Here is a 20,881-nt window from a genome sequence, read left to right as displayed (position 1 = left end):
CTAGCTGAAGGCAGTCTGTCTTGTCACTGCACTATGGTCTAACTGAATAGAGGATTTCATGGCCCACAGTAGAGTTTGGAACTCCGCATGTAGGGGGGTTAAGACACGGTTACTAGCGAATGAACCAAATGTCGTCACCCCATCCTCTGTCGTCAAGATCATTCCTCCTCCAAAAAGATTATCTTCTTTGTGCCAGGAGGCGTCAATCGTGCATTTTGGAATGGGCGGTGGGGGAGGTCGTGGGACAGCTTCCTCGACTATAGCTTCCTCCTCGTGCGGCTTCTCTATGATCTGGGCGAGTTTCCAGCTTTCCGCCTCAGACTTGGCAAGATGGATGGTCTCCAGCGGAGTGATGTCCTTGCCGTTGAAAGCTTTGTCATTACGAGCTTTCCATATGAACCAACTTATCCATGGGACAGTGGCAATGATATTATCCGGGATTGCAAATTCTTTTGCTCGCCATAGGACGTGGTTCAGGTTGCTATATATTGAGTTACACAGGAATATCCCTGGAAGACGCGGCATATCCGCGAGGGCCCAAGCTTGGATCGAGGGCGGGCATTCGAAGAGCAGGTGGTTTCGTGTTTCTTCGTCAGCACCACACCGTGGACAGTTGCGGTCAGTTCCACAGTGGCGATCAGAGAGTGAGCTACAGACCGGTACGCAGTTTGAGAGAGCTTGCCAAATAAAGTGATTTATCTTTTTTTGTAGTCTTAAGCTTCCATATTTTGGCTTGGAGGATTGTGAAGCTAGGCTCAAGTACTGGTTTTGTTTCTGGGCGCTCCATCATTTCCATTGCTAGAGTATAGCCAGTTTTTACGGAGTAGGATCCAGATTTCGTATGGGCCCAGCAGTTGCTATCACCGCGATCGGAGCGGGTGGGCTTTAGGCTTCGTATGAGGGGAAGGTCGTTGGGGTCGATCAGATCACTGACACGAAGCGCGGGGTTGAAGGATGGTCCGCAGGGTAAAGCCAGCCGTGCCGGTGTCGTTGGGACCCATGGGTCAGCCCAGACCAGAGTAATTTGTCCCGTTCCGATCGTCTTTCGAAGACCCGCTGACAGTAGAGGTTGAGCCGTCATTAGGCTTCTCCATACGTAAGAAGGGTTATTTGCCTTGTTGCTATCAATTGGATTAGAGAGTCGGAAGTATCTGCCCTTGAGGACTCTTGCTAAGAGAAAATTTGGATAGTGTATAAGTCTCCAGAGTTGCTTCGTAAGTAATGCGAGATTGAAGTTTTTGAAGTCTCGGAAACCTAATCCTCCATTTTCTCGAGGCATACAAATCTTTTGCCATGCAATCTAGTGAAGCCCCCGATTGTTATCTTTTGTGCTCCACCAGAACCGAGATATTGCGCCTGTAAGTTTCCAGATAATTTCTTGAGGTAGCAGGAAGCATGACATAGCATAGGTCGGGAGTGCCTGCGCTACTGATTTTATCAAGACCTCTTTACCGCCTTTGGAGAGAAGTTTCGCAGACCAAGAGTTTATGCGGCTCTGTAGGCGTTCTTGGATGAAAGCAAAAGCTTGTTTTTTGCTTCCACATATGATTGATTGTTTTGATTTATTTACCCTAAAATAATTGCGAATAAACAAGAGCGGTCGTTTAATTTATATGCGCACGCCAATTTATTACATAATAGGAAATGATTTCTTAGTTATTTAATATATAATTATTATTTTATTATTTCATAATATGTAGAAAAATATAAAATAAGTAATATTTATTCTGCTCAAGGCGTGCATCTTAACCTAAATAAGTATCTCTTTAATAATTTTAAATCTTAAACATTTTCTAAATCTCAGGCCAAAACAAAATAACGAAATGAAAACGAACTCAAAAAAATATTTATATCGAACAATAACCAAAATGAAAAAAAATGACACAAAAATGAGAAAAATATTGAAGATAGATAGGATTGGCACGTGAACGTAAACCTCTCATAACCATAATTAACTTTTAAAATTGCTAAATGATGATATAAAACCGAGCTGACATAGTTTCATTGTAACCAAATAGCAAGCCTGAGATTTTTGGCCAAAACGTTAGGTTCTTATGCGATAAGTGATTTTTCGACCTAAAATATTTTTTTAAATGAGATCAACTCATCAGTAAACAAATTACGTGATTAACAAAATGTTTTAAAAAATTGTTTAAGGACCAAAAATATTTATTCGATTAAGACTATAAATTTTATTTTTCCATACGATATTTCTTAAATAATTTTTCTATAAATTCACATGCACAAGGCTTGAACTATGAAGCATTACTTGAGTTGTAACTTATAGTACAAAGTTGAGGTGTATCACCGGCTATTCTCATAAATCTTATTAATGAATGCTTAGTTTACTAGAATAATTACATTTTATGCCACTGCATATTTTTGGACCACGAACTAAAAAAATTCTCTCGACTGTCTTACAATTAAATTAAACCGAACCCGTTTTATTATTTGTCTAACAATTTAAATAGACCAACATACGTATGGCGAATTAAATCTATTGATTTCTTGATTTAACCACATAAGAAGACAAGAAAGCTTCTAAACATATAAACCCACCCTTTAATACGTCAAATATATAGTATTCTTGGAGAAATCACATGTTTACCACTTTCATATTACCATTTTTCATTTTTACCACCAATAAATAGACATTTTCAAAAATATTTGGGAAATTGCCAAAAATACCATTTTCAAAGTAGTACTTTTCATGTTTACACTAATCACTTTTACCTTCATCTTTAATGAAGGGTAAAAAACATTTATGACCTTTTGATTAACTTTGACAAGAAAAAACATTCGGTTAACTAATCTAAACTTAAAACATCAACTCTAAACCCTAAATCATCAACTCTAAACCCTAAACCATGAAACATCAACTTTAAACCCTAAACCCCAAAATATCAACTTTAAACCCTAACTCATCAAGCCTAAACCTTCAAATCTAAACCCTAAAACATCAACTCTAAACACGAAACCCTAAACGTAAACCCTAAACCCTAAATCTAAACTTAAAACATCAACTCTACACCCTAGATCATCAACTCTAAACCCTAAACCATGAAACATCAACTCTAAACCCTAAACCCCGAAACATCAACTCTAAACCCTAAACTCTAAACTTTCAAATCTAAACCCTAACTCTAAACCCTAAACGTAAACCCTAAACCCTATATTTTTCTGAAATTCGAACCCTAAACTCTAAAACACTAAACCTTCAAATCTAAACACAAAAACATATACTCTAAACCCTAAACGTAAACCCTAAACTCTAAAACCCTAAACCTTCAAATCTAAACCCTAAAACATCAACTCTAGTTTTAGGGTTTAGGTTTAGGGTTTAGGATTTAGGGTTTAGGGTTTAGGGTTTAGAGTTGAAGGTTTAGGGTTTAGGGTTTAGAGTTGATGTTTTAGGGTTTATGGTTAATTTTTAAGGGTTTAGGGTTTAGAGTTTACTTTTAGGGTTTAGGGTTTAGTGTTGATAGTTTAGGGTTTAGTGTTGATGGTTTAGAGTTTACAGTTGAAGTTTAGGGTTTAGGGTTTAGAATTGATGTTTTAGGGTTTAGAGTTGAAGGTTTAGGGGTTAGTGTTTGGAGTTGATGTTTCGGGGTTTAGGGTTTAGAGTTGATGTTTCAGGGTTTAGGGTTCGTATTTCAAAAATAAATTGGGTTTTGGATTGATGGTTTAGGGTTTAGGGTTTAAATTTCGAAATAGTATAATTTGAAAAAAAATTAAAAAAATTATTTTTTATTTTTTGGATTTTTATTTATTTTAATATTTATTTATTATATATATAAAGAACAAGGGCATAAGGATCTTTTGCCACTTAATAATGAAGATATTTTTGAAAACTCCCTATAGTGGTGGTAAAAATGAAAAGTGGTAAAAATGAAAAGTGGTAAATATGTAATTTACCCAAAATACTTTCTTCATTAAGCGGCAAAAAACTCTTATGTCATTGTTCTTTATATATATAATAAATAAATATTTAAATAAATAAAAAACTACAAAAATAAAAATAATTTTTTTAATTTTTTTTCGAATTATACTATTTCGAAATTCAAACCCTAAACCCTAAAACTCAACTCTAAATCCTAAACCATCAATCCTAAACCATATTTTTTTTTGAAATACGAATCCTAAACCTTAAACAATCAATCATAAACCATATTTTTTTTTGAAATACGAACTCTAAACCCTGAAACATCAACTCTAAACCCTAAACCTTCGACTCTAAACTCTAAAACATCAACTCTAAACCCTAAACTTCAACTCTAAACCCTAAACCATCAACAGTAAACCCTAAACTATCAACACTAAACCCTAAACCCTAAAAAGTAAACTCTAAACCCTAAACCCTAAAAAATTAACCCTAAACCCTAAACCATCAACTCTAAACCCCTAACCCTAAACTTTCAAGTCTAAACCCTAAACTCTAAACCCTAAATCCTAAATCCTAAACCCTAAAATCCTAGAGTTGATGTTTTAGGGTTTAGATTTGAAGGTTTAGGGTTTACGTTTAGGGTTTAGAGTTGATGTTTTAGGGTTTAGATTTGAAGGTTTAGGGTCTTAGGGTTTAGGGTTCGAATTTCAGAAAAATATAGGATTTACGATTTACGTTTAGGGTTTAGAGTTGATGTTTTAGGGTTTAGATTTGAAGGTTTAGAGTTTAGGGTTTAGAGTTGATGTTTCAGGGTTTAGGGTTTAGAGTTGATGTTTCATGGTTTAGGGTTTAGAGTTGATGATTTAGGGTTTAGAGTTGATGTTTTAAGTTTAGATTAGTTAACTATATTTTTTTTTTTGTCAAAGTTAATCAAAAGGTTACAAATGCATTTTACCATTCATTAAAGATGAGGGTAAACGTGGTTAGTGTAAACATGAAAAGTGGTACTTTGAAAATGATATTTTTGGTAATTTCTCTTTTATTTTTAATCGTTGAATTAAATTATTGATTTAACCATATAAGAAACAAGAACGCTCTATATTTAGAATGCTCTATATTTTAGTCATTCGTATTTTATAGCTTTGTATTTCAAAATGCTCGTTTTATTATTTGTCTAACAGTTTAAAACTTTAAATAGACCAACATACGTATGGCGAATTAAATCTATTGATTTAACCACATAAGAAGACAAGAAAGCTTCTAAACATATAACCCACCCCTTAATACGTCAAATATGTAGTGTTCTATATTTTAATCGTCGAATTAAATCTAAAGCGGGGAACCCTGGATTATCAAAAAAAAAAAAAAAAAAATTAATTAATTTTGTCCGGACGAGGTAGTCCAAGTGGCAGGACGGGCCGGTGGTGGCAACCACCATCCGGGTTCGATTTCCCCCCATGCGGAAACTACTCTGCCTCTTCTGGACACCAAAGCGGTACTGGGTTCGATCCAGCCCAGGTAAAGCCCTCCCGGATGAAGTGGACCGCTGCCTAACCGGATCCAGGGGAATGACCCGCGAAGCGGGGAATGACCCGCGAAGCGGCGAACCCCTGGATTATCAAAAAAAAAAAAAAAAAATTTAAATCTATTGATTTAACCAAATAAGAAACAAGAACGCTCTATATTTAGAATGCTCTATATTTTAATCATTCGAATTTTATAGCTTTGTATTTCAAAATGCCCTTTTCAAGACGACCAGTTTCACATGTAGACTCATTATTATCATCATTCAAGGTTTTCTTACCTATGCAAAATCTTTGACATCATGCATACTGAAAACAATTGATCCATAGTTGATGTGAATTGTACCTGACAATTGAAAGCTTCATGGTAGAGCCTCACTAAATGAATGGAGTAATGGATTTTGAATATGTTAACTGAAAGATAAAAGCAAATAATGATTTGAAGAAATCGCATTGTCTTATATTTTTGTGGCAGTCAATGTTTCAAGTTCCTTTATTGACATGTACTTGGTAATGTATTTGGGGGATACTTTTTTTTTTTGACATCGAAAGCTCCATATTTTATTAAGAAGCTACCAAGAGATTGGCCTCTTGAGCCATCAAACTTGGGAGCTGAGTGTTTACATGGGAAAAGGATAATCCACGAGAACGAGCTCCTTTAGCAAGACGGTCGTCTCGGAGGTTAAGTGAACGGGGAATAAAAGAAAAGGAGCAAAAAGCAAACATAGAACGTATAAGGTGAAACTCATCGAACTCAGCCAACAGTGATGGCCATTTGTCTTCTTCATCTTCTTCAAGGATATTGACTAGCTGAAGGCAGTCTGTCTTGTCACTGCACTATGGTCTAACTGAATAGAGGATTTCATGGCCCACAGTAGAGTTTGGAACTCCGCATGTAGGGGGGTTAAGACACGGTTACTAGCGAATGAACCAAATGTCGTCACCCCATCCTCTGTCGTCAAGATCATTCCTCCTCCAAAAAGATTATCTTCTTTGTGCCAGGAGGCGTCAATCGTGCATTTTGGAATGGGCGGTGGGGGAGGTCGTGGGACAGCTTCCTCGACTATAGCTTCCTCCTCGTGCGGCTTCTCTATTATCTGGGCGAGTTTCCAGCTTTCCGCCTCAGACTTGGCAAGATGGATGGTCTCCAGCGGAGTGATGTCCTTGCCGTTGAAAGCTTTGTCATTACGAGCTTTCCATATGAACTTATCCATGGGACAGTGGCAATGATATTATCCGGGATTGCAAATTCTTTTGCTCGCCATAGGACGTGGTTTAGGTTGCTATATATTGAGTTACACAGGAATATCCCTGGAAGACGCGGCATATCCGCGAGGGCCCAAGCTTGGATCGAGGGCGGGCATTCGAAGAGCAGGTGGTTTCGTGTTTCTTCGTCAGCACCACACCGTGGACAGTTGCGGTCAGTTCCACAGTGGCGATCAGAGAGTGAGCTACAGACCGGTACGCAGTTTGAGAGAGCTTGCCAAATAAAGTGATTTATCTTTTTTTGTAGTCTTAAGCTTCCATATTTTGGCTTGGAGGATTGTGAAGCTAGGCTCAAGTACTGGTTTTGTTTCTGGGCGCTCCATCATTTCCATTGCTAGAGTATAGCCAGTTTTTACGGAGTAGGATCCAGATTTCGTATGGGCCCAGCAGTTGCTATCACCGCGATCGGAGCGGGTGGGCTTTAGGCTTCGTATGAGGGGAAGGTCGTTGGGGTCGATCAGATCACTGACACGAAGCACGGGGTTGAAGGATGGTCTGCAGGGTAAAGCCAGCCGTGCCGGTGTCGTTGGGACCCATGGGTCAGCCCAGACCAGAGTAATTTGTCCCGTTCCGATCGTCTTTCGAAGACCCGCTGTCAGTAGAGGTTGAGCCGTCATTAGGCTTCTCCATACGTAAGAAGGGTTATTTGCCTTGTTGCTATCAATTGGATTAGAGAGTCGGAAGTATCTGCCCTTGAGGACTCTTGCTAAGAGAGAATTTGAATAGTGTATAAGTCTCCAGAGTTGCTTCGTAAGTAATGCGAGATTGAAGTTTTTGAAGTCTCGGAAACCTAATCCTCCATTTTCTCGAGGCATACAAATCTTTTGCCATGCAATCTAGTGAAGCCCCCGATTGTTATCTTTTGTGCTCCACCAGAACCGAGATATTGCGCCTGTAAGTTTCCAGATAATTTCTTGAGGTAGCAGGAAGCATGACATAGCATAGGTCGGGAGTGCCTGCGCTACTGATTTTATCAAGACCTCTTTACCGCCTTTGGAGAGAAGTTTCGCAGACCAAGAGTTTATGCGGCTCTGTAGGCGTTCTTGGATGAAAGCAAAAGCTTGTTTTTTGCTTCCACATATGATTGATTGTTTTGATTTATTTACCCTAAAATAATTGCGAATAAACAAGAGCGGTCGTTTAATTTATATGCGCACGCCAATTTATTACATAATAGGAAATGATTTCTTAGTTATTTAATATATAATTATTATTTTATTATTTCATAATATGTAGAAAAATATAAAATAAGTAATATTTATTCTGCTCAAGGCGTGCATCTTAACCTAAATAAGTATCTCTTTAATAATTTTAAATCTTAAACATTTTCTAAATCTCAGGCCAAAACAAAATAACGAAATGAAAACGAACTCAAAAAAATATTTATATCGAACAATAACCAAAATGAAAAAAAATGACACAAAAATGAGAAAAATATTGAAGATAGATAGGATTGGCACGTGAACGTAAACCTCTCATAACCATAATTAACTTTTAAAATTGCTAAATGATGATATAAAACCGAGCTGACATAGTTTCATTGTAACCAAATAGCAAGCCTGAGATTTTTGGCCAAAACGTTAGGTTCTTATGCGATAAGTGATTTTTCGACCTAAAATATTTTTTTAAATGAGATCAACTCATCAGTAAACAAATTACGTGATTAACAAAATGTTTTAAAAAATTGTTTAAGGACCAAAAATATTTATTCGATTAAGACTATAAATTTTATTTTTCCATACGATATTTCTTAAATAATTTTTCTATAAATTCACATGCACAAGGCTTGAACTATGAAGCATTACTTGAGTTGTAACTTATAGTACAAAGTTGAGGTGTATCACCGGCTATTCTCATAAATCTTATTAATGAATGCTTAGTTTACTAGAATAATTACATTTTATGCCACTGCATATTTTTGGACCACGAACTAAAAAAATTCTCTCGACTGTCTTACAATTAAATTAAACCGAACCCGTTTTATTATTTGTCTAACAATTTAAATAGACCAACATACGTATGGCGAATTAAATCTATTGATTTCTTGATTTAACCACATAAGAAGACAAGAAAGCTTCTAAACATATAAACCCACCCTTTAATACGTCAAATATATAGTATTCTTGGAGAAATCACATGTTTACCACTTTCATATTACCATTTTTCATTTTTACCACCAATAAATAGACATTTTCAAAAATATTTGGGAAATTGCCAAAAATACCATTTTCAAAGTAGTACTTTTCATGTTTACACTAATCACTTTTACCTTCATCTTTAATGAAGGGTAAAAAACATTTATGACCTTTTGATTAACTTTGACAAGAAAAAACATTCGGTTAACTAATCTAAACTTAAAACATCAACTCTAAACCCTAAATCATCAACTCTAAACCCTAAACCATGAAACATCAACTTTAAACCCTAAACCCCAAAATATCAACTTTAAACCCTAACTCATCAAGCCTAAACCTTCAAATCTAAACCCTAAAACATCAACTCTAAACACGAAACCCTAAACGTAAACCCTAAACCCTAAATCTAAACTTAAAACATCAACTCTACACCCTAGATCATCAACTCTAAACCCTAAACCATGAAACATCAACTCTAAACCCTAAACCCCGAAACATCAACTCTAAACCCTAAACTCTAAACTTTCAAATCTAAACCCTAACTCTAAACCCTAAACGTAAACCCTAAACCCTATATTTTTCTGAAATTCGAACCCTAAACTCTAAAACACTAAACCTTCAAATCTAAACACAAAAACATATACTCTAAACCCTAAACGTAAACCCTAAACTCTAAAACCCTAAACCTTCAAATCTAAACCCTAAAACATCAACTCTAGTTTTAGGGTTTAGGTTTAGGGTTTAGGATTTAGGGTTTAGGGTTTAGGGTTTAGAGTTGAAGGTTTAGGGTTTAGGGTTTAGAGTTGATGTTTTAGGGTTTATGGTTAATTTTTAAGGGTTTAGGGTTTAGAGTTTACTTTTAGGGTTTAGGGTTTAGTGTTGATAGTTTAGGGTTTAGTGTTGATGGTTTAGAGTTTACAGTTGAAGTTTAGGGTTTAGGGTTTAGAATTGATGTTTTAGGGTTTAGAGTTGAAGGTTTAGGGGTTAGTGTTTGGAGTTGATGTTTCGGGGTTTAGGGTTTAGAGTTGATGTTTCAGGGTTTAGGGTTCGTATTTCAAAAATAAATTGGGTTTTGGATTGATGGTTTAGGGTTTAGGGTTTAAATTTCGAAATAGTATAATTTGAAAAAAAATTAAAAAAATTATTTTTTATTTTTTGGATTTTTATTTATTTTAATATTTATTTATTATATATATAAAGAACAAGGGCATAAGGATCTTTTGCCACTTAATAATGAAGATATTTTTGAAAACTCCCTATAGTGGTGGTAAAAATGAAAAGTGGTAAAAATGAAAAGTGGTAAATATGTAATTTACCCAAAATACTTTCTTCATTAAGCGGCAAAAAACTCTTATGTCATTGTTCTTTATATATATAATAAATAAATATTTAAATAAATAAAAAACTACAAAAATAAAAAATAATTTTTTTAATTTTTTTTCGAATTATACTATTTCGAAATTCAAACCCTAAACCCTAAAACTCAACTCTAAATCCTAAACCATCAATCCTAAACCATATTTTTTTTTGAAATACGAATCCTAAACCTTAAACAATCAATCATAAACCATATTTTTTTTTGAAATACGAACTCTAAACCCTGAAACATCAACTCTAAACCCTAAACCTTCGACTCTAAACTCTAAAACATCAACTCTAAACCCTAAACTTCAACTCTAAACCCTAAACCATCAACAGTAAACCCTAAACTATCAACACTAAACCCTAAACCCTAAAAAGTAAACTCTAAACCCTAAACCCTAAAAAATTAACCCTAAACCCTAAGCCATCAACTCTAAACCCCTAACCCTAAACTTTCAAGTCTAAACCCTAAACTCTAAACCCTAAATCCTAAATCCTAAACACTAAAATCCTAGAGTTGATGTTTTAGGGTTTAGATTTGAAGGTTTAGGGTTTACGTTTAGGGTTTAGAGTTGATGTTTTAGGGTTTAGATTTGAAGGTTTAGGGTCTTAGGGTTTAGGGTTCGAATTTCAGAAAAATATAGGATTTACGATTTACGTTTAGGGTTTAGGGTTTAGAGTTGATGTTTTAGGGTTTAGATTTGAAGGTTTAGAGTTTAGGGTTTAGAGTTGATGTTTCAGGGTTTAGGGTTTAGAGTTGATGTTTCATGGTTTAGGGTTTAGAGTTGATGATTTAGGGTTTAGAGTTGATGTTTTAAGTTTAGATTAGTTAACTATATTTTTTTTTTTGTCAAAGTTAATCAAAAGGTTACAAATGCATTTTACCATTCATTAAAGATGAGGGTAAACGTGGTTAGTGTAAACATGAAAAGTGGTACTTTGAAAATGATATTTTTGGTAATTTCTCTTTTATTTTTAATCGTTGAATTAAATTATTGATTTAACCATATAAGAAACAAGAACGCTCTATATTTAGAATGCTCTATATTTTAGTCATTCGTATTTTATAGCTTTGTATTTCAAAATGCTCGTTTTATTATTTGTCTAACAGTTTAAAACTTTAAATAGACCAACATACGTATGGCGAATTAAATCTATTGATTTAACCACATAAGAAGACAAGAAAGCTTCTAAACATATAACCCACCCCTTAATACGTCAAATATGTAGTGTTCTATATTTTAATCGTCGAATTAAATCTAAAGCGGGGAACCCTGGATTATCAAAAAAAAAAAAAAAAAAAATAATTAATTTTGTCCGGACGAGGTAGTCCAAGTGGCAGGACGGGCCTGTGGTGGCAACCACCATCCGGGTTCGATTTCCCCCCATGCGGAAACTACTCTGCCTCTTCTGGATACCAAAGCGGTGCTGGGTTCGATCCAGCCCAGGTAAAGCCCTCCCGGATGAAGTGGACCGCTGCCTAACCGGATCCAGGGGAATGACCCGCGAAGCGGGGAACCCCTGGATTATAAAAAAAAAAAAAAAAAATTTAAATCTATTGATTTAACCACATAAGAAACAAGAACGCTCTATATTTAGAATGCTCTATATTTTAATCATTCGAATTTTATAGCTTTGTATTTCAAAATGCCCTTTTCAAGACGACCAGTTTCACATGTAGACTCATTATTATCATCATTCAAGGTTTTCTTACCTATGCAAAATCTTTGACATCATGCATACTGAAAACAATTGATCCATAGTTGATGTGAATTGTACCTGACAATTGAAAGCTTCATGGTAGAGCCTCACTAAATGAATGGAGTAATGGATTTTGAATATGTTAACTGAAAGATAAAAGCAAATAATGATTTGAAGAAATCGCATTGTCTTATATTTTTGTGGCAGTCAATGTTTCAAGTTCCTTTATTGACATGTACTTGGTAATGTATTTGGGGGATACTTTTTTTTTTGACATCGAAAGCTCCATATTTTATTAAGAAGCTACCAAGAGATTGGCCTCTTGAGCCATCAAACTTGGGAGCTGAGTGTTTACATGGGAAAAGGATAATCCACGAGAACGAGCTCCTTTAGCAAGACGGTCGTCTCGGAGGTTAAGTGAACGGGGAATAAAAGAAAAGGAGCAAAAAGCAAACATAGAACGTATAAGGTGAAACTCATCGAACTCAGCCAACAGTGATGGCCATTTGTCTTCTTCATCTTCTTCAAGGATATTGACTAGCTGAAGGCAGTCTGTCTTGTCACTGCACTATGGTCTAACTGAATAGAGGATTTCATGGCCCACAGTAGAGTTTGGAACTCCGCATGTAGGGGGGTTAAGACACGGTTACTAGCGAATGAACCAAATGTCGTCACCCCATCCTCTGTCGTACTTTTCATGTTTACACTAATCACTTTTACTTTCATCTTTAATGAAGGGTAAAAAACATTTATGACCTTTTGATTAACTTTCGCAAGAAAAAACATTCGGTTAACTAATCTAAACTTAAAACATCAACTCTAAACCCTAAATCATCAACTCTAAACCCTAAACCATGAAACATCAACTTTAAACCCTAAACCCCAAAATATCAACTTTAAACCCTAACTCATCAAGCCTAAACCTTCAAATCTAAACCCTAAAACATCAACTCTAAACATGAAACCCTAAACGTAAACCCTAAACCCTAAATCTAAACTTAAAACATCAACTCTACACCCTAGATCATCAACTCTAAACCCTAAACCATGAAACATCAACTCTAAACCCTAAACCCCGAAACATCAACTCTAAACCCTAAACTCTAAACTTTCAAATCTAAACCCTAACTCTAAACCCTAAACGTAAACCCTAAACCCTATATTTTTCTGAAATTCGAACCCTAAACTCTAAAACACTAAACCTTCAAGTCTAAACACAAAAACATATACTCTAAACCCTAAACGTAAACCTTAAACTCTAAAACACTAAACCTTCAAATCTAAACCCTAAAACATCAACTCTAGTTTTAGGGTTTAGGTTTAAGGTTTAGGATTTAGGGTTTAGGGTTTAGGGTTTAGAGTTGAAGGTTTAGGGTTTAGGGTTTAGAGTTGATGTTTTAGGGTTTATGGTTAATTTTTAAGGGTTTAGGGTTTAGAGTTTACTTTTAGGGTTTAGGGTTTAGTGTTGATAGTTTAGGGTTTAGTGTTGATGGTTTAGGGTTTACAGTTGAAGTTTAGGGTTTAGGGTTTAGAATTGATGTTTTAGGGTTTAGAGTTGAAGGTTTAGGGGTTAGTGTTTGGAGTTGATGTTTCGGGGTTTAGGGTTTAGAGTTGATGTTTCAGGGTTTAGGGTTCGTATTTCAAAAATAAATTGGGTTTTGGATTGATGGTTTAGGGTTTAGGGTTTAAATTTCGAAATAGTATAATTTGAAAAAAAATTTAAAAAATTATTTTTTTATTTTTTGGATTTTTATTTATTTTAATATTTATTTATTATATATATAAAGAACAAGGGCATAAGGATCTTTTGCCACTTAATAATGAAGATATTTTTGAAAACTCCCTATAGTGGTGGTAAAAATGAAAAGTGGTAAATATTTAATTTACCCAAAATGCTTTCTTCATTAAGCGGCAAAAAACTCTTATGTCATTGTTCTTTATATATATAATAAATAAATATTTAAATAAATAAAAAACTACAAAAATAAAAAATAATTTTTTTAATTTTTTTTCGAATTATACTATTTCGAAATTCAAACCCTAAACCCTAAAACTCAACTCTAAATCCTAAACCATCAATCCTAAACCATATTTTTTTTTGAAATACGAATCCTAAACCTTAAACAATCAATCCTAAACCATATTTTTTTTGAAACATCAACTCTAAACCCTGAAACATCAACTCTAAACCCTAAACCTTCGACTCTAAACTCTAAAACATCAACTCTAAACCCTAAACTTCAACTCTAAACCCTAAACCATCAACACTAAACCCTAAACTATCAACACTAAACCCTAAACCCTAAAAAGTAAACTCTAAACCCTAAACCCTAAAAAATTAACCCTAAACCCTAAACCATCAACTCTAAACCCCTAACCCTAAACATTCAAGTCTCAACCCTAAACTCTAAACCCTAAATCCTAAATCCTAAACCCTAAAATCCTAGAGTTGATGTTTTAGGGTTTAGATTTGAAGGTTTAGGGTTTACGTTTAGGGTTTAGAGTTGATGTTTTAGGGTTTAGATTTCAGAAAAATATAGGATTTACGATTTACGTTTAGGGTTTAGAGTTGATGTTTTAGGGTTTAGATTTGAAGGTTTAGAGTTTAGGGTTTAGAGTTGATGTTTCAGGGTTTAGGGTTTAGAGTTGATGTTTCATGGTTTAGGGTTTAGAGTTGATGATTTAGGGTTTAGAGTTGATGTTTTAAGTTTAGATTAGTTAACTATATTTTTTTTTTGTCAAAGTTAATCAAAAGGTTACAAATGCATTTTACCATTCATTAAAGATGAGGGTAAACGTGGTTAGTGTAAACATGAAAAGTGGTACTTTGAAAATGATATTTTTGGTAATTTCTCTTTTATTTTTAATCGTTGAATTAAATTATTGATTTAACCATATAAGAAACAAGAACGCTCTATATTTAGAATGCTCTATATTTTAGTCATTCGTATTTTATAGCTTTGTATTTCAAAATGCTCGTTTTATTATTTGTCTAACAGTTTAAAACTTTAAATAGACCAACATACGTATGGCGAATTAAATCTATTGATTTAACCACATAAGAAGACAAGAAAGCTTCTAAACATATAACCCACCCCTTAATACGTCAAATATGTAGTGTTCTATATTTTAATCGTCGAATTAAATCTAAAGCGGAGAACCCTGGATTATCAAAAAACATAAAAAAAAAAAAATTAATTAATTTTGTCCGGACGAAGTAGTCCAAGTGGCAGGACGGGCCTGTGGTGGCAACCACCATCCGGGTTCGATTTCCCCCCATGCGGAAACTACCCTGCCTCTTCTGGACACCAAAGCGGTACTGGGTTCGATCCAGCCCAAGTAAAGCCTTCCCGGGTGAAGTGGACCGCTGCCTAACCGGACCCAGGGGAATGACCCGCGAAGCGGGGAACTCCTGGATTATCAAAAAAAAAAAAAAAATTAAATCTATTGATTTAACCACATAAGAAACAAGAACGCTCTATATTTAGAATGCTCTATATTTTAATCATTCGAATTTTATAGCTTTGTATTTCAAAATGCCCTTTTCAAGACGACCAGTTTCACATGTAGACTCATTATTATCATCATTCAAGGTTTTCTTACCTATGCAAAATCTTTGACATCATGCATACTGAAAACAATTGATCCATAGTTGATGTGAATTGTACCTGACAATTGAAAGCTTCATGGTAGAGCCTCACTAAATGAATGGAGTAATGGATTTTCAATATGTTAACTGAAAGATAAAAGCAAATAATGATTTGAAGAAATCGCATTGTCTTATATTTTTGTGGCAGTCAATGTTTCAAGTTCCTTTATTGACATGTACTTGGTAATGTATTTGGGGGATACTTTTTTTTTTTTTTTTTGACATCGAAAACTCCATATTTTATTAAGAAGCTACCAAGAGATTGGCCTCTTGAGCCATCAAACTTGGGAGCTGAGTGTTTACATGGGAAAAGGATAATCCACGAGAACGAGCTCCTTTAGCAAGACGGTCGGCTCGGAGGTTAAGTGAACGGGGAATAAAAGAAAAGGAGCAAAAAGCAAACATAGAACGTATAAGGTGAAAGTCATCGAACTCAGCCAACAGTGATGGCCATTTGTCTTCTTCATCTTCTTCGAGGATATTGACTAGCTGAAGGCAGTCTGTCTTGTCACTGCACTATGATCTAACTGAATAGAGGATTTCATGGCCCACAGTAGAGTTTGGAACTCCGCATGTAGGGGGGTTAAGACACGGTTACTAGCGAATGAACCAAATGTCGTCACCCCATCCTCTGTCGTCAAGATCATTCCTCCTCCAAAAAGATTATCTTCTTTGTGCCAGGAGGCGCCAATCGTGCATTTTGGAATGGGCGGTGGGGGAGGTCGTGGGACAGCTTCCTCGACTATAGCTTCCTCCTCGTGCGGCTTCTCTATGATCTGGGCGAGTTTCCAGCTTTCCGCCTCAGACTTGGCAAGATGGATGGTCTCCAGCGGAGTGATGTCCTTGCCGTTGAAAGCTTTGTCATTACGAGCTTTCCATATGAACCAACTTATCCATGGGACAGTGGCAATGATATTATCCGGGATTGCAAATTCTTTTGCTCGCCATAGGACGTGGTTCAGGTTGCTATATATTGAGTTACACAGTAATATCCCTGGAAGACGCGGCATATCAGCGAGGGCCCAAGCTTGGATCGAGGGCGGGCATTCGAAGAGCAGGTGGTTTCGTGTTTCTTCGTCAGCACCACACCGTGGACAGTTGCGGTCAGTTCCACAGTGGCGATCAGAGAGTGAGCTACAGACTGGTACGCAGTTTGAGAGAGCTTGCCAAATAAAGTGATTTATCTTTTTTTGTAGTCTTAAGCTTCCATATTTTGGCTTGGAGGATTGTGAAGCTAGGCTCAAGTACTGGTTTTGTTTCTGGGCGCTCCATCATTTCCATTGCTAGAGTATAGCCAGTTTTTACGGAGTAGGATCCAGATTTCGTATGGGCCCAGCAGTTGCTATCACCGCGATCGGAGCGGGTGGGCTTTAGGCTTCGTATGAGGGGAAAGTCGTTGGGGTCGATCAGATCACTGACACGAAGCGCGGGGTTGAAGGATGGTCCGCAGGGTAAAGCCGGTCGTGCCGGTGTCGTTGGGACCCATGGGTCAGCCCAGACCAGAGTAATTTGTCCCGTTCCGATCGTCTTTCGAAGACCCGCTGACAGTAAAGGTTGAGCCGTCATTAGGCTTCTCCATACGTAAGAAGGGTTATTTGCCTTGTTGCTATCAATTGGATTAGAGAGTCGGAAGTATCTGCCTTTGAGGACTCTTGCTAAGAGAGAATTTGGATAGTGTATAAGTCTCCAGAGTTGCTTCGCAAGTAATGCGAGATTGAAGTTTTTGAAGTCTCGGAAACCTAATCCTCCATTTTCTCGAGGCATACAAATCTTTTGCCATGCAATCCAGTGAAGCCCCCGATTGTTATCTTTTGTGCTCCACCAGAACCGAGATATTGCGCCTGTAAGTTTCCAGATAATTTCTTGAGGTAGCAGGAAGCATGACATAGCATAGGTCGGGAGTGCCTGCGCTACTGATTTTATCAAGACCTCTTTACCGCCTTTGGAGAGAAGTTTCGCAGACCAAGAGTTTATGCGGCTCTGTAGGCGTTCTTGGATGAAAGCAAAAGCTTGTTTTTTGCTTCCACATATTTTCTCCGGAAGGCCGAGATAGACTCCCATGCCGCCTTCCCTTGTGATATCGAGCGCTTGCTTGATCTCCAATTTTACATCTGGAGGGACTTTGTTACCGAACAGAATGGAGGATTTGTCAACGTTTAGTTGCTGACCCGAGGATCAACCGTAGGTGTTGATGATCTTCATGAGCTCCGCACACTGCGAGATTTCTGCTTTACAGAAGAAAAGACTATCGACTGCGAACAGGAGATATGAGATTGGTGGGCTGCCTCGGGCTATTTTTAGTCCAGTGATCCTTCCTTCCCTTTCCGCTCCTTGGATTTGAGAGATGAGGGCTTCTGTGAGGATGATAAACAAGAAGGGGGAGAGTGGATCTCCTTGTCGAATGCCTCTCGAGGGAGATATCTTACCTTTCGGTTCTCCGTTTAAGAGTACCTGGTAGGAAACAGATGAGATGCAGATTTTTATCCAAGAGACCCATTTTGATGAGGAGAGCCTCTAGGAAGGACCATTCAACCCGGTCAAACGCTTAGCTCATGTCGGTTTTTATGGCCACAAATTTGGGTTTGCAGCTTGGATTAGTTCTTAAGGCATGGAATACTTCATGAGCTACCAGAATATTATCTGTAATAAGACACCTAGCCACAAAGGCTGATTGAGTTTCTGATATTAATTTGGGAAGCCAGCGTTTGAGGCGTTCGCTCAGGATTTTGGAGATGACTTTGTAGCTTACGTTGCATAGACTGATGGGGCGGAATTCAGACATCTCACTTGGCCGTTTGGTTTTTGGGATAAGACAAATGTTGGTTTGGTTCAGGCGGGGGTCAAGAGCGTTGTCCTGGAAGAAGTCTATGACCGTTTGGCGCATCACTTCCGCTGTGATACCCCAATATTGCTGGAAAAAGAGGCTTGTCATCCCGTCGGGACCGGGGGCTTTGTCCGGGTTTATGTCAAAGACTGCTTTATGTATCTCACCATCTGATGGAATTTTTGTAAGAGCTTTCATTCATGGCTGGAGTAACTTTTTCGGTGATATACTTTAGAGACTCATCAAAATCAGATGGATCCGAGGAGGTAAAAAGAGTTTGGAAGTATCTTGTAGCCACCTCTTCAATATCTTCTTCGGTCTCTACCCAGACTCCAGCTGATTTTCGAAGCTTTGTTACTCAATTCCTTGCTCTCCGTTGCTTCGTGGTGGCAGGAAAAAATTTAGTGTTCTGATCACCCTCACGAAGCCAAGTCGCTCGACTCTTTTGCTTCCAGTATAGTTCCTCATCCCTAACGGCCGTACAGAGGCTCCATTTGAGGTTTAGAATTGCTTCTTGCGAGAAGTCATCGTCTATTTGAGCTTTCTCGAGCTGATCTTTGATTTCTTCTATTTTTTTTTCTGCGTTGGAGGGATTATCACGTTTCCAACGTGATATAAATTTGCGACATCGCTCGATCCTATCATGAAGTTCGTCTCTATGGAAGGAGAGAGGGTCGTTCCATCCTCGAAGGATTGAGTCTCGGAAACCATTCTTGCCTATCCATCTCTTGTCGAATTTAAAGGCTTTGTTGCCAAGTTTCTTGACTGATAGAAAGCGGGTAAGTATGGGACGATGATCGCTACCCCAAAGACGCAGATACTCCACATTCGTGTGGGAAAAGTAGTGGTGCCAATCCTCATTTCCTACTGCCCGGTCCAACCTGCATTGAACTTTCCCCGATACTCTGTTACCTACCCAGGAAAGCGAGTTCCCTTTGAATGGAAACTCAATCATCCCGCAGTGCGCTAGCATATTCTTGAAGGGGAGAAAGGATGATTCAGCTCGTTTCCTGCCCCCTTTCTTCTCGCGGTTACTAGTAATTTCGTTGAAGTTCCCGGAGCATCAACCATGGACCAGTCCGAGTTAGGCTCGTGCGGGTGAGGCGCTCCCATACGTTGTCTCGGTACTCAACGACCGGATCACCATATACAAAAGTAATAAAAACCTTGTTCCCTTCAATGGTGGCTTCAATATCGATCATTCGATTATTGGAGTAAAGAACAGTAACATCAAAGGAATCCAAATAAAAAAGAGCTAGTCCACCGCTTCTACCCTCAGGTTCGACAGTGAATAATTTATTATAACCAAATTCAAACTGAAAGTCTTGAAGAAAAGCAAAATTGTTTTTTGTTTCTGATAAAAAAAGGAAAGAAGGAAGAAAACAACGGTGCAGCTCCCGGAGATTTTTTGTCAGATAGGCTCCGGCACCCTGACAGTTCCAAGCTATTGCACTCATATCTTCTTACTGGGTGGTTTCTGGGACACCACCGAACCTGAAAGGGACAAAAAAAATTTGCTTATAGCCGACGAAAACACCTCAGTACGAGGGACCATAGTTGAAGAAGTTGTTTGCCTTTTACCCGGGGCATTCTTCTTCTTGGGGGAGGCTTTGCCTTTGAGAGTATGGAGCTTCTTAGAAGCGTTTTCTCCTTTGATGTCCGGTGACCTGGGGGTCTTCTTCTTCAGCAAGCCTTTTGGGATGTAGGGGCCTGTCTGGTTTTTTGAGCCGGGTTCTTCATGTGCTGCAGCTACCTTGTCGATAGGGAGGTGCTGGCTTAAGGTTGCCATTTTGGTGATCGCAGCATTCGCTGGAGAGAGCTGAGAGATCGCCTCTATTTTCTCTGCATCAAAATCAGGAGAGTCTCCAAGCAGATCATCATTCTCTATATCAATCATATTATCTTCCATCTCTAGGCGTTCAGTTTCAAGCACCAAATTATCAACCTCGGCTAATTCTAGTTCAGTTAATTGAACACCTAAGTCCTGATCTAGGCCAGCACCTAGTTCCATAAACTTGTCTCCTTGTTCCATGATAGGAGGGTCATACTTTTGTTCTCGGCGTGTGAGCAGAGGAGGAGCATCTAAGGGTTGTTCAGTGATGGTCAGATTTTTGCTACGGCGCGCCATGAGGGAGGGGTGAGTTTCCTTTGCGTTGGAGGTGGGGGAGTCCGTGACGATGGCCTTGCCTTTAAGGCGCCGGGTTCTTTTGGCTTCTGTTTCTTCAATGATCGCTTCAGTTCCACGATTAGGGACGACTTCTCCTGATTCCAGGGATTCACGGTTATCAGAAATTGTCTTTTGCGAGTCATAAGTGGCTTGAGACCTTTCCGTGTGACCTTGAGGGGTTTTACGAGGCACCCAGTTAGTAGATGCTTTGTTCCTTGCGACTTCATTGTTTCGTCGTGGGTGTCTTCTACTTGTAGGGGTGTTACGTGAGCGTGACGCAACATAGTGAGGCACGTTTCGAGAGTGCTGGCATTCGCCGTTGCGCTCCTCGTGTCTCCTGATTGGGATTTCCAGTCTACTCCACACTTCCT

General features: G+C 37.8%; 3 protein-coding genes across 3 annotated transcripts; all 3 read right to left on the bottom strand.

Annotated features, from left to right (window-relative positions):
• Positions 1 to 525, bottom strand: LOC106383370. The gene has a single exon (XM_013823485.1). It carries the CDS (start codon positions 523 to 525, stop codon positions 1 to 3), a length of 525 nt encoding a protein of 174 aa, XP_013678939.1.
• A 5,687-nt stretch (positions 526 to 6,212) lies between these two features.
• On the bottom strand, positions 6,213 to 6,620 carry LOC125579890. Its single transcript, XM_048743792.1, has one exon. The coding sequence runs from the start codon at positions 6,618 to 6,620 to the stop codon at positions 6,213 to 6,215; it is 408 nt and encodes a 135-aa protein (XP_048599749.1).
• A 9,384-nt stretch (positions 6,621 to 16,004) lies between these two features.
• Positions 16,005 to 16,529, bottom strand: LOC125579889. The gene has a single exon (XM_048743791.1). It carries the CDS (start codon positions 16,527 to 16,529, stop codon positions 16,005 to 16,007), a length of 525 nt encoding a protein of 174 aa, XP_048599748.1.
• Between the last annotated feature and the right edge of the window lie 4,352 nt (positions 16,530 to 20,881).

The sequence above is a fragment of the Brassica napus genome, chromosome C1, assembly GCF_020379485.1.
Source record: "Brassica napus cultivar Da-Ae chromosome C1, Da-Ae, whole genome shotgun sequence".
NCBI classification, from domain to species: Eukaryota; Viridiplantae; Streptophyta; class Magnoliopsida; order Brassicales; family Brassicaceae; genus Brassica; species Brassica napus.
The sequence above is the reverse complement of the archived record's forward strand: the minus strand, read 5'-3'. Positions and strand labels throughout refer to the sequence as shown.

Excerpts from the sequence above, each read along its gene's own strand:
- LOC106383370 (XM_013823485.1), bottom strand. The coding sequence starts at position 525 with ATGCCGCGTCTTCCAGGGATATTCCTGTGTAACTCAATATATAGCAAC.
- LOC125579890 (XM_048743792.1), bottom strand. The coding sequence starts at position 6,620 with ATGGATAAGTTCATATGGAAAGCTCGTAATGACAAAGCTTTCAACGGC.
- LOC125579889 (XM_048743791.1), bottom strand. The coding sequence starts at position 16,529 with ATGCCGCGTCTTCCAGGGATATTACTGTGTAACTCAATATATAGCAAC.